Source organism: Narcine bancroftii, chromosome 4 (assembly GCF_036971445.1).
Source record: "Narcine bancroftii isolate sNarBan1 chromosome 4, sNarBan1.hap1, whole genome shotgun sequence".
Taxonomy (NCBI): Eukaryota; Metazoa; Chordata; class Chondrichthyes; order Torpediniformes; family Narcinidae; genus Narcine; species Narcine bancroftii.
Window position 1 is genome coordinate 266900895 of NC_091472.1, and position 13729 is coordinate 266914623.

Genomic DNA, 13729 nt, shown 5'->3' on the forward strand with positions numbered 1-13729 from the left:
AGTGTATGTGTGTGTGAGAGAGTGAGTGTGTGTGAGAGAGTGTGTATGTGTGAGAGTATGAGTGTGTATGTGTGAGAGTATGAGTGTGTGAGAGAGTATGAGTGTGTGAGAGTGTGTGTGTGAGAGAGTGTGTGAGTATGTGTGTGAGAATGTGTGTGAGAGAGTGTGTGTGTGAGAGTATGAGTGTGTGTGTGAGTGTGTATGTGTGTGAGAATGTGTGTGTGAGAGAGTATGAGTGTGTGAGAGAGTGTGTGTGTGAGAGAGTGTGTGAGAATGTGTGTGAGAGAGTGTGTGTGAGAGTATGAGTGTGTGTGTGAGAGTGTGTATGTGTGTGAGAATGTGTATGTGTGTGTGAGAGAGTATGAGTGTGTGAGTGTGTGTGTATGAGAGTGTGTGTGTGTGTGTTTCCGCCTCCAGAGCCTCCGCAGACGCCAAGTGAGAGTGGGCGGATAACGAGCAGCGTCTCCGCAGAATCGTCCGATGTAGCAAATCATTCCAAGGTAATAAATGTTGGGAATCACACTGGCTCCTTCGGTGAATCTGCGCTGTCTGCGTTGAAATGCTCAGATACATTGCGAGGAGGCCCAGAGAGTGGAGGGTGGTTGGTGTCGCGATAAATGTGCGGAATTGGTTCAACGCCAGTCGGAGCGGAGTCGCCACTGCGTTTCAGCGCAACCCCCCCCCCCCCCCCCCCACCGTGGCAGCACCGCGTTAGTACCGCGTTGTGCCTTCAATCCGGAGACGCAGCCTCCGCCCCCACTGCCCGGACTCCGGGTCCATGACCCCGTGAGGCTGCGCTGGCTCCACGTTCAAGTTCAGCTGACCGCTGGAGAGCTGGGTGAGTGTTGGGTGGGCTGGGGAGCAGAAGGGACATGGCACCCAATGCAGGCAACCCCCACCCCCACCATTAATTGGGTGGCGAGGTCCGTGCCTCGATGAGGCGGAGTTTGCATTTTTGTTATTTTCAACTCGACCTGTGAAACGTGTGGGGGTTTATTTTACTTTCGGTTTCCTTCTGGTTGGATTTACCTTGGCCGCCCTGCACAAAACTCTCCGCTTCTGCAACTGGTTATTTCAGAGCAGATCCAAATGGCGTGACCCTGGAAAAACCCTGCTGGAGTCAGCGGGCAAAGGGTCACGTAATCGAGGGAGATGCACGCACGCTATCGAAGATGAAGGGAAATGCTGGAAACAGTCCGAAGGGCCGAGAGGCCCCGTGGGAGGAGAACCACGACATTTCAGTTGTGTGAAACAAACAGAAATGCTGAAAGGGCTCGGCGAGCAGCGTCTGGGGGGTGGGGTGGGGGTGGGGTGGGTGGGGGGGGGTAAATGCCCTGCACAGAAGGGCCGCAGAAGTTGATGGGGTGGTGAAGCAGGCGTTCGATGTGCCAACATCCGAGGCTGTCTGCTCAAGGCGAGTGGAGGTCAAGAGGAATGGGTGCCCGAATGCATTGCTGGCGGTGGTGGGAGGAGGCTGGGACATTCAGAACACTGAGATAGCCACAGGAATGTAAGAAAAAAAATAGATGTTGAGGTATGAAACGGTTAGATTGTGGAGTAGCTTTTCATGGACCTGTACTGTGTTCTAATGTTTGGTGTTCTATAAACTCAGTGAATCAGGCAGCATTCATGGGGGGCAAAGTTTTGGGTCGGAGCCTGTCAGGAATGTGGGATGTCGGAATAAAATAAAAAGTGGGATCAGGAGGAGGGAGGAAGGGAAGGCAGAGGAGTACAGGCTAAGACGTAATCGGTGGATGCAAGTGGGAGGGTCGATGAGAAAGAAGTGGTAGAGGGAGGGGCAGGGGGCTAAGAAGGGTAGTTCTCTGACAGGTGAAGGAAGGTTTTGGGGAGCTGGAGGAAAGGAGAGAGGGAGATTACTGAAATTGGAGGTCAGTATAGATGCAGTCTGGTCGGAGAGTGCCTAGAGCCAGTTGTTCTTGACCTTTTTTTCTCCTACGTTTGATTGGGTTATTGAGCCCATTTACATTAAATGTCTCTTCTTCTTTGGCTTGGCTTCGCGGACGAAGATTTATGGAGGGGGTAAAAAGTCCACGTCAGCTGCAGGCTCATTTGTGGCTGACAAGTCCGATGCGGGACAGGCAGACACGATTGCAGCGGTTGCAGGGGAAAATTGGTTGGTTGGGGATGGGTGTTGGGTTTTTCCTCCTTTGCCATTTGTCAGTGAGGTAGGCTCTGCGGTCTTCTTCAAAGGAGGTTGCTGCCCGCCAAACTGTGAGGCGCCAAGATGCACGGTTTGAGGCGATATCAGCCCACTGGCGGTGGTCAATGTGGCAGGCACCAAGAGATTTCTTTAGGCAGTCCTTGTACCTTTTCTTTGGTGCACCTCTGTCACGGTGGCCAGTGGAGAGCTCGCCATATAACACGATCTTGGGAAGGCGATGGTCCTCCATTCTGGAGACGTGACCCATCCAGCGCAGCTGGATCTTCAGCAGCGTGGACTCGATGCTGTCGACCTCTGCCATCTCGAGTACTTCGACGTTAGGGATGTAAGCGCTCCAATGGATGTTGAGGATGGAGCGGAGACAACGCTGGTGGAAGCGTTCTAGGAGCCGTAGGTGGTGCCGGTAGAGGACCCATGATTCGGAGCCGAACAGGAGTGTGGGTATGACAATGGCTCTGTATACGCTTATCTTTGTGAGGTTTATCAGTTGGTTGTTTTTCCAGACTCTTTTGTGTAGTCTTCCAAAGGCGCTATTTGCCTTGGCGAGTCTGTTGTCTATCTCATTGTCGATCCTTGCATCTGATGAAATGGTGCAGCCGAGATAGGTAAACTGGTTGACCGTTTACATTAAATGTAGCAAACTTTAAATTAGCCATCTAGATTGTGGTGATTTCAATCTGTGCAGCTGGGTCTCCATCCACATAAAAATTAATAGCCAATTATCCTCAAAGAAAAAAGAAAAGAAACATACTCTTTTTTAAAAAAAAACAAATACCCCCCCCCCCCCCCTTTAAGTACTAATTACTACTCCCCTTTAAACACAGGTAGCGGCCTAAGCCACTAAGTGAGCGATGGTGTTGGTTGAGCTACAATGAGATTCTGCTTCTCTCCCGAACAGATTTAACAAAAAAATATATAAACCATAACTTCAAGTATGATAAGCTTCTTCCAAATCTTTGATCACTTGTTCAGCATCAATCAGGATCTCTTCAGAATCACTTGATTCTTTTTGTTGCATCTTTTCCAATCAATCTTTCTGAACCTTTTTTTCCCTTTTGAACCCCATTACCATTCTTTTTAATAACTCCATTCAATTTTTGTGCTTAGCAAAAATCAGTGCATGACCATCGTCCTCAAAAAAATTTATAACCCTTCTGCCAGAGAAATGTTTTCACTGAATTAAATTCTTTACATCTTTTAATAATATTTTGACTAAGATCTGCATAGAAAAAGACTCTTCTGAACCATCCATTTTGAACTGCCAATCTTTGAATTACTTCCCTATCCTGATATTGCAAGCACTTAATCAAAACACATCGAAGTGGTTGACCAGCCAATGGTTTCCTTCTCAGTGCTCTATGGGCTATGTCCAATTCCAGTTCATTCGGAAACATTTCCATTCCCAAGACATCGTGTATCCATTTTTGAAAAAAAAATAACTGGTTCAGAGCCTTCAAATTCTTCCAGTAAACCCACTATCTTCACATTGTTCCACTGGCTCTGATTCTCCAATAAATCAATTTTCTTCAATCCTCCATTTTCTTCTTAATCCTCCATTCCGTAAAAGAATCATCACAAGTATTCAACTTTTGTTGACACTGATCAGTATCACAAACACAATCTTCCAACTTCCATCTTCTTAACCTTCTCTTGAACATTATCCACCACTTCTGCATATTTTGTAACAACTGCTTTAACAGTTGAAATATCTTCTATCACATTAGCAAGTTTATTATTAACAGATGTAAAGGCCAAAAGGTGGTGCCGTAGGCACCACCTACGGCTCCTAGAACGCTTCCACCAGCGTTGTCTCCGCTCCATCCTCAACATCCATTGGAGCGCTCACACCCCTAACGTCGAGGTACTCGAGATGGCAGAGGTCGACAGCATCGAGTCCACGCTGCTGAAGATCCAGCTGCGCTGGATGGGTCACGTCTCCAGAATGGAGGACCATCGCCTTCCCAAGATCGTATTATATGGCGAGCTCTCCACTGGCCACCGTGACAGAGGTGCACCAAAGAAAAGGTACAAGGACTGCCTAAAGAAATCTCTTGGTGCCTGCCACATTGACCACCGCCAGTGGGCTGATAACGCCTCAAACCGTGCATCTTGGCGCCTCACAGTTTGGCGGGCAGCAGCCTCCTTTGAAGAAGACCGCAGAGCCCACCTCACTGACAAAAGGCAAAGGAGGAAAAACCCAACACCCAACCCCAACCAACCAATTTTCCCTTGCAACCGCTGCAATCGTGTCTGCCTGTCCCGCATCGGACTGGTCAGCCACAAACGAGCCTGCAGCTGACGTGGACTTTTTACCCCCTCCATAAATCTTCGTCCGCGAAGCCAAGCCAAAGAGAAAGAAAGGCCAAAAAATCTGCTGTGACATTGTTTGGAATTGTAACTCAAAATAGTCTTTATATTTAGATGAATGCCTACCCTGGGTTGCAACAGGTTTCCCTTCTATTTCTTCCTGTTCATTAAATAGTAATTCTTCTGAGCTGGATTCTTGGAATTTTCCCACTGTTCCTACTGCTCCTGATGCCATATCCTCTTCTTCCACAACTGTAACTTTTTTACTTCTTCCCCCCCCCCCCCTTGGGTTTTGGACCTATCTTTTACCAATCCTGACTCACTGGACCAGCGAGCACCAGCCCCCCCCCCCCCACCCCCGGGAGAAAAAAACTCATGTGCATGGGTGGGTCACATTTTTTATTCTTCTTTCAATTCTAAAGCTAGAGGGGTGGCAATTTTAATTCATAAAAATTTGCCTTTTTTTGGAATCAATGTATGGGTCATTTGGGAGGATTTTGGTAGTTAATTGTAAAATTTATTCTGAGTCTTGGACTTGGTGAATATTTATGCACCAAACATGGATGATGAGATGTTTTTTCAGGATATTTTGCTTAATTTATCATATGATCAAATTATGGTAGGGGTGACTTTAATTGTTGCTTGGATCCTTCAGTTGATAAATCTGGTAAAGTGATGCCCAGAACTAAGATGGTTGAAAAATTACTATTCTTGATGAAGGAATTTAATAGATATCTGGAGGAAATTAAACCCAAAAGAGAGAGATTATTCATATTATTTAGCTCATTATGATACTTATTCTAGATTTGTTATTTTTATTGTCAGCTCAATTATTGGATAATGTATGGACTGAATGTCAATCTAGGATTTTATTAGACTATTCATTGGTCTATGCAGTAATGGAAAAGATTGTTTCTACTTATCATTGGAGGTTTAATCCTTTATTGATGAAAAATGATGAATTTTGTAAATATATTACCAAGCAAATACAACAATTTTTAGATGTAAATAGAGACTCTCTGAAGAGTAAGTTTGTAGTATGGGATACTTTAAAAGTGTTTTTTTTTTAATTATGTTTTACAGTTAAGCTTAAAAAGCAATATTTAGCTGAAGTTGATAAGTTAGAGAAAGATATAAATATTTTGGAAAAAGAGTTACATAGAAGTACATTAGATAAAGAGAAAAAAATCTCAATTAGATGCTATGAAACTGGAATATAATATACAAACTTAGAGTTGAACGTTTATTGCAAAGATCTAAACAAAAATATGTGTTCGGGGAAAAGGCACATAATGTTTTGATGGAGCAGTTGAAATCTGAACAGATATCTGGAACAATTAAGGAATTTAGAAAAAAATCAAAACTTTCTTATAAACCTCAAGATATTAATGAAAAATTTAAGGAATTTTATGAAGAAGCATATACTTCTGAAATGTACAGGACCAGAATTAAATAAGATGGTTTTTTTAAGCAAGTTGCAGTGACCTATATTGAATAATTGGACTAAGGAAGAAGCAAGTAGAAACTATGTTGGTTCTTAATTCAATGCCAAATGGTAAATCTCCAGGAAAGGATGGTTTTACTATGGAATTTTATAAGAAATTTCAAAAATTGTTGCTTACAGTGTTTGTTGAAGTTTTACAGCAAGTTAGGGATATACAATCTGTACCGGAATCTTTTTCACAGGCTATCATAATAGTGATTCTTAAAAAAGATAAAGATCCTTTGAGCCCTGGGTCTTTTGGCCAATTTCTTTATTAAATCTTGATTATAAGCTTTTGACTAAGATTTTGGCTAATAGGATAGTGCAATATTTACCCAAGTTGATTCACATTGATCAAATGGGTTTTATTAAGGGAAGATATTCTGCTGATAATATACTTAAATTAATTAGTTTAATAAATATTTCTTGGGAGAAATCAACTTACCAATGGTCTTATCACTGGGTGCCAAAAAGGCATTTGATAGGGTGGAATGGTGTTTTTTATTTAAAGTATTGGAAAAATTTTGGTTTGGACCAATGTTTATAAATTGGATTAAGGCAATATATAAAGAATCAAAAGCTAGAGTTATGACAAATGGGCTTCTATCTGATTCTTTTAATTTAGAAATATCTACTAGACAGGGCTGCCCTCTTATCACCAGCATTATTTGCATTATTTTATTTTATTGGATTGAACCATTAGCTCAATTAATAAGGAAAGAAAGGAATATAAAAGGTATTAAACCAGGATTTGATAAATTTAAAATTAGTTTATTTGTGGATGATGTGTTGATTTAATTAACTGAACCATTGGAGTCATTGGAAGTGTTACAGGAAAGATTAATACAATATGGAGAATTATCAGGGTATGAAGTGAATTGGAATAAAAGTGAACTTATGCCATTGTCAGAAGCCGATTATTCTGTTTGTAAAGAAGTACAGGTACATGATCCTTTATCCGAACATCTAAAATCCAGAAAGCTTAAAAATCCGGTAAGTGGGGAGAGAGACGGGGTGGGGGCTGGTGCTTGGAGGAGGTGGCTGAGGGACCGGTTCCCGGGGGAGGTGGCCGAGGGACCGAAAGAGGGTGGGGTGGATACGGCAGCACAATTCGGGTGGGCTTTCCAAAATCCGGAAAAATCTGAAATTCAGAACATGCTGCTCCCTAAGGGTTCCGGATAAAGGATCGTGTACCTGTAGTACGTTTTAAATGGATGGATCAAATTAAGTATTTAGGTATTAAAATAAATAGACATATAGATCATTTATATGATTTAAATGATTTCCTGTTAATTTCTGTAATTAAAGAGGATTTAAATAAATGGAAAGATTTACCATTAACTTTAGATGGTTGAGTGTATTGCATAAAAATGAATATATTTCCTAGACCAGTATTTTTTTCAAACTATTCCTTGTAATATTCCTAAAAAGTTCTTTAAAGATTTGAATACAGTAGTTAGGATTTTTTTATGGAAGGGTAAATTAATAAGAGTTTCTATTCATAAGTTAATGTGGAAATATGAATTTGGAGGATTACAGCATTCAAGTTTCTTAAATTGTTATAAGGCTGTTCAATTAAAATTTATTAATAGAATGTTTGATTTGGATAGCCTTTTCACTTGGGCAGATATAGAATTAGTGAAAACAGAAGAGATCAATTTGTTTATAAATGGAATGCTAAATTATTTTATATAAATTGCCTTTTTATCTCATTTGATAGGTATTTGGAATGAGATAAATAAAGAAATTGGTAATTAAGATAAAATATCTAGATATACTCCTTTGTATCAGAATAAACTTTTTCCTTTTACGGTTAATAATGACCTTCTTAAGATTTGGAATCAGAAAAGTTGATAAATAATTGTTATGAATTAAGTTGGTTTTTATCATTTGAAAGGATGAAAGAAAGATGTCAAATACCAACTCAGACTTTTTTTTGTTATTATCAAATTAAATCAATGTTACATGATTATTTTGAGAAGAATTTGTTTTTACCTAAAGAGTTGAAATTTGAAATGTTGGTTCGTGATGGAGGGAAGAAAGGTTTTATTTCTGAAATGTATAAATTATTGCAACAGAAAATGCCTAAAATTGATTTGCATAAATCAAGATTTAAATGGGAGAAAGATTTGGGAGTTGATTTTGATAGAGACCATTGGAAAATTATTTGTAATGATAGTCTGTCAAAAATTCTAAATGGCTTGTAACTTATAATTTGAGTTTTTCTGATTTGTGTTTTTGATGTAATGAGCAGAAAGGTACATTTTTGCATTCAGTATGGTCTTGTGATAAGTTTAAACCCTTTTTGTCCCGGATTAAGGATTATTCACAGAATATTTTTTCTTTAGAATCCAAAAACATTTTTATTTGGGGATATTAGTGATTTTGATATGCTATATAAATTGGATAAATTTTAAATGGATTTTTTGAGATTGGCAGTGGTGAGGAAATGTATAGCTATTTCATGGAAAGATCAGATGGAACTTCATTTACAAAAATGGCATTCAGAATTTAGGCCTTGTATCCCGTGGGAGAAGAAAACGTATATTTTAAGGGATAAATAGTATCTTTTTAAAAAGATTTGGATTATTTTAATTGGAAAATTTGAAGATGGTGATCTGGTTGTAGTGGGGTTTCCTTATTCCACAATATAAGAATTGGTGTTTTGGTATTCTCTTTTTTTCTTTCTTTTTGTTTCTCTATTTTTCTTTTAGCAGTTAAGTGGGTATAGGGGTAAGATTAGAGGGTGGGGTGCATTTGTTGGGGTGGAGGGAATTTTGGTTTTTTTTCTTAGCTTTTTTAGTTATACATATATATATATATATACCATGTTAGAATTAAGATATATTTTATTCTTGTAATCATAGTTGTTTTTATTTTTAAATAAAATATATAAAAAAACTTTTTCTTTCCATTCACATACCACTTTAAGTAATCCTTATGTCATACGTGAGTGGGAAAGGATGGTTGAGAATCACTGCTCTAGATCTAATTGTACTGAAATATTTTGCTTGAGAAAAATTGTCATTAGCCTATTTCCTTTGGAGTTATGAAACTACGCATAATGTGTCAATTAGGTTTGTTTAAGACTGTGGTTTTCAAACTTTTTATTTCCACCCACATACCACCTTAAGCAATCCCTTACAAATCACAGACCACCTGTGGCATAAGGAATAATTAAAGTGGTATGTGAGTAGAAAGAAAAAGTTTGAGAACCACTGGCCTAGATAGAATCTAACAAGTTGTTCCTCCAATTTTACGGGTGGCTTTGATTTATCAGTACACAAATCACCCAGCCTCCCCCCCAACCATCATCGCTGTCTTTCCCTACCTCCTTTTCTCTAGCTCCACATCCTTTACCTTGCTTCTTTGATCAGAGAGCTACACTTCTTAGCCTCTTCCCTCTTCCCCCAAAATCTTTGTTTTCTTCTGCTCTCTCTCCTGTATCCACCTATTACCTGTTAGCATGCGCTCCTGCTCCTTCCCCTGCCATCCTTCTCTCATTCTCTCTCCTCCCCCCAAATTTTTATGCTGCTGTTTTTCCCATATTCCTGATGAAGGGCTGAGGCCTGCAACGTTGATTGCTTTTCACTTTCCATGGATACTATATGACCTGCTGAGTTTCTCCAGCACTTGTACATTGCACTCAGCCCCCGAAACTGTAGATTTTCTTATTTCACTTTTTTAAAATCACTTCCTCCTCCCCCACTCCATTGGTTGTCTCCAATCCCACCCTGTGACTCATCTTCTCTCCCCCCCCCCCCCCCCACATCTGCTCCCTTTCTTTCTCTAGACTCTCTCCCTTTGCCTGATACCTGCCATTCAATGTCCTCATCACCTTTCATTCATCTTTCAGCTACGTTTCATCCACAGGATATCCTTTCCTTTGATTTGTCTGTTGTCGTTCACTCCTCCTTGGTTCACCAATCCCTGACTGATGCCCATCCATTCCTCCCACCCTGTCCTCATTTTCCTGGGTGTCTCTAAACTTGGTCTTGATGAAGGTCTTTGAACCTGAAATGCCAGCCATTCTTTTTCTCCAGCTGATGCTGGTCAACCAGCTGAGTTTCTTGAGCAGTTTTTTTTTGGGGTGGGGGGGGTTCAACAAACCTCTGAGAACATTTACATTACAGCCCAGAAAAGAGGCCCTCCAGTCCTTCTAGTTTGTGCTGAACCATTCTATTTCGTCCCACTGACCTGCACCCAGTCCATAGCCCTCCCTTCCCCTCCTATCCATGTACGTGTCCAAATTTTTCTTAAATGTTAAATTTGAGTCTGCATTCATCACTTTAGCTGGCAGCTTGTTCCACACTCCCACTACTCTCTGTGTGAAGAAGTTCTCCCTAATTTTTTTCCCTTTCACCCTTCATCGATGTTCTCTGGTTTGAACTCACCTAATTTCAGTGAGAAAAGGCTACTTGCGTTTACTCTGTCTATACCCCTCATAATTTTGAATACCTCTATTAACTCTCCCCTAATCTTCTAAGATCCAGGGAATAAAGTCGTAACCTGTTTAACCCTTTCCTGTCACTCAGTTCCTGAAGTCCTGGCAACTTCCCAGTAAATCTTCTCTGCACTCTTTCAATCTTATTAATAACTTTCCTGCAGTTAAGTGACCTTGGAACTTGCGGGAAGACTGGAGCATTTTCAGTTTTCAGTGGCATGCAGGTGTGGAAGGAGTAAGGTTTAAAACAACAGGCTATGTGGAGATTTATTACGGCAGATCAGGTTACAAGGAGTGATGTTGGTAAGACTTTTCAAACTAGCAGAGTGGGATAAAATAAACATAATGGGAACAATGCGAAAGCAGTTTACCTGAAGGTGGATAATTCAGTGTTCATTCCAAGTGACTGCATACCACCAAGGCAGAAGTTGAGGTGCTATTTTACTGATTTGCATTCGACTTCATTCGGATAAAGTAAGGAGCTGCTATCTCATGATAGTAGAATAATAGTTTGGCATAGACTAGAAGGGCTGAAGGGCCTCTTTTTTTGTGGTGTAATGTTCTAGCTCTCCATTCACCCAGTCTCCCCCTCCCACCATTCATCTTCATCTTCCCGGTTCACGAGGTTCCATCTGCCTTTCTTCTCCCCCCCCCCCCCCCCCACCCTTTATCTACTTCTACATCACTTACCTGCCTCCATCTCCAACTCCATCCCTCCTTCATCTGGCTACAATTGTCTGTCATCCTTCACTCCTTGGTTCATCCATCACCTCCTGCCTCAAATCTCACTTCTCCCCATCTCTTTATACTTCCCATTTTCCCTCTCCACTCTCAGTTCTGGTGAAGGGCATTTTGATACAAAGCATCGAAAATTGTTTATCCCCCACAGATCAGCCATAATCTTATTGAATGGCGGAGCAGGCTCGACGGGTCATTTTTGGCCTACTCCTGTTCCTATTTCCTATGTTCCTATGTGGTACCATCTGCTGAGTACCTCTAGCAGTTTCTTTTTGGCTCCAGATTCAAGAATCAGAAGTCTGTTCTGCCTTGTTATGACCTATGGTTTCTTTTACCTCTGTAGGTTCTCCATACCTCTTGAGACGATGGAAGCTGACTGGGCAGAGAGGACCATTGTTGTATCGGGCTTTCCTGAGGATGTTTTTCCCAGCACTGTCATGGTTGATAAACTCACCATTCACTTTTTAAGGCCGAGGAATGGGGGTGGTGAGGTGGAAAGTGTCATCTATCCAACTGATATCATGGGCAGTGCTTATATCACTTTGGAAAAGAAGGAAGGTGAGTTTATAGATTAAGAAACTAAAGATCAGTGTTCAATGACCTTTATCCCACAAATGCATCTCCAAATTACAAATGGATTTTCTGTTGTGTTTCTCACGTTCCCACAACAAATCAGGCAGGTAAATCCTTGGCAACATCATCAATATGGATATGGAGATCTTGTGCGTTTTGGTGTTAGTGAATGAGGATGCCACAATACAATTGAAGGCAGAGTGTAGATATACTGTATGTTTGAAGGACACCATGGTGTATAAAATCCACTGTTCTGTCTCAACATTGGATGATGATGACCTTTTGTCATGCACATTGTACAGTATATATCTGCACCAAAATTCCTGCTTGCTGAGCAGGTACTTGGAAGAAAAAAACTGTCATAGTAAATGTAATTGAATTAAAATAGAAAATAAACACATAAGATGGATAATAAATAGTCACAGAAATCATTTTGCAAAAAAGTGACTTGCAGTAGCGCAGACAGTCCTTGGTGTAATAGTGTCAGAGCAATAGCGGAACAAGGGGAGGTTCAAGAATCTGAGTGTTGGTAAGAAACTGTTCTTCATCCTAGAGGTGCTGGTTCTCAGACTTTTGTATCAAATGCCTGAAGTAACAGTGTAAAGAAGTTGTGATCAGGGTGGTGGGAGTCCTTTATGATGTAGACTGCCTTCTTGAGAACTTTGAGAGCCAAGGTATTCAACTTAATTTCTCTACCAATTATCTCATCAGATTTTCAAGTCAAGTTTATTGACATCTGATTGTACAAGTACAACGTGATGAAACAGCATTCTCTGGTCCTCGGTATAAAACATGCAGACACACAACAAGACATAACAAACAACACATGCAGGACAACTATTAAATCTATTTAAAAAAAAAATAAAAAGATGTTGTTTTGTACAAGTGAAAGTCCTGTATGTTTAGTCTGAGCAGTTCCTTTGGTCGTTCAGCATTCTCATTGCCTGTGGAAGAAGCTGTGTCCTCAGTCTGGTGGTGTAGGCTGGTGTATCTCTTCCCTGATGGGAGAGGCGAAAAGATGCTGTGGGTAGGGTAGAATGGGTCCGCAGTGATTTTTCGTCCTCTCTTTAGACCATGATCCCGGAGGGGTGGGGGGAGAGGGCATGGGGAGGGAAGATTGCAGTAATTTTCTCTGCCACTCTTATGGGTCCTGTGATCCACTTTTCTATAACAACCATTACACACTGTGATGCAGCCAGCCAGGATGCTCTCGATAGAGCTTCTATAGAAAGTTGACCTCATGGTGGCCGGTAGCCTTGCCTGCTTTGATTTTCTTAGGAAGTGCAGCTACTGTTACACCTTCCTGACAAATGAGATGCTGAGTGTCCACGATAGGTCACTGGTTAAGTGAACTCCAAGGAACTTGGTGCTCTTCACCCTCTCTCCACTGCACAGTTGTTGATGTGTAGTGGAGGCTAGTCGTTCCTGGTCCTCCTGAAGTCTATTGTTATCTTCTTTGTCTTTTTTTGAATATTTTTATTTAAATTCCACACATGTATTAATCCAAAAACAGAATATATCAATCATATATCACATAATTATAATACATGTCTTTGTGTATAATTCCTCCCATATCCCTCCCATCCCTACCCCCAAATAATAACCCTCAAAGAAAGAGAAATGGAAAGGTAGAAAAGGATGAAAAACTAAAAAGAAAAGAAAAAGTAAGAAATTAAGATAGAATATGCCTGATTATTAAAATTTTCATAATTTCATTAAACTTGTACCTTGATATTTTAATTGACTCCAAGAAGCTGATAAGGTTCTCAGAGTTCTAGGAGATAGCTTTTATAAATTAATACCTATAATTTGTAAGTATGGACACCATATTTTCAAGAAGGATTCATATCTGTTTCTTAAATTATACGTAATCTTCTCAAGAGGTATACAACCACAAATTTCAGCATGCCACCTATCCATTCCCAAATATGAATCTGATTTCCACGTTACTGCTATACATTTTCTTGCCACTGCTAATGCAATTTTCACAAATTTTTTTGAA

The 13729-nt window shown here is 40.6% G+C and overlaps 1 protein-coding gene across 3 annotated transcripts in view; it reads left to right on the top strand.

Moving 5' to 3' along the window:
* Positions 1–305: 305 nt before the first annotated feature.
* Positions 306–13729, top strand: part of LOC138761943 (RNA-binding protein 43-like) — a 34579-nt gene continuing 21155 nt past the window's right edge. The window contains exons 1-2 of one of the 3 annotated variants that reach the window (XM_069934965.1): positions 306–500; positions 11498–11712. In XM_069934965.1, coding sequence (XP_069791066.1) covers positions 11520–11712 — 193 coding nt within the window. In that variant the 5' untranslated portion in view covers positions 306–500; positions 11498–11519. Of the gene's footprint in view, positions 501–572; positions 839–1008; positions 1242–11497; positions 11713–13729 lie in introns of those variants that run through there. The other 2 variants (XM_069934964.1, XM_069934963.1) reach the window with 2 other exon arrangements.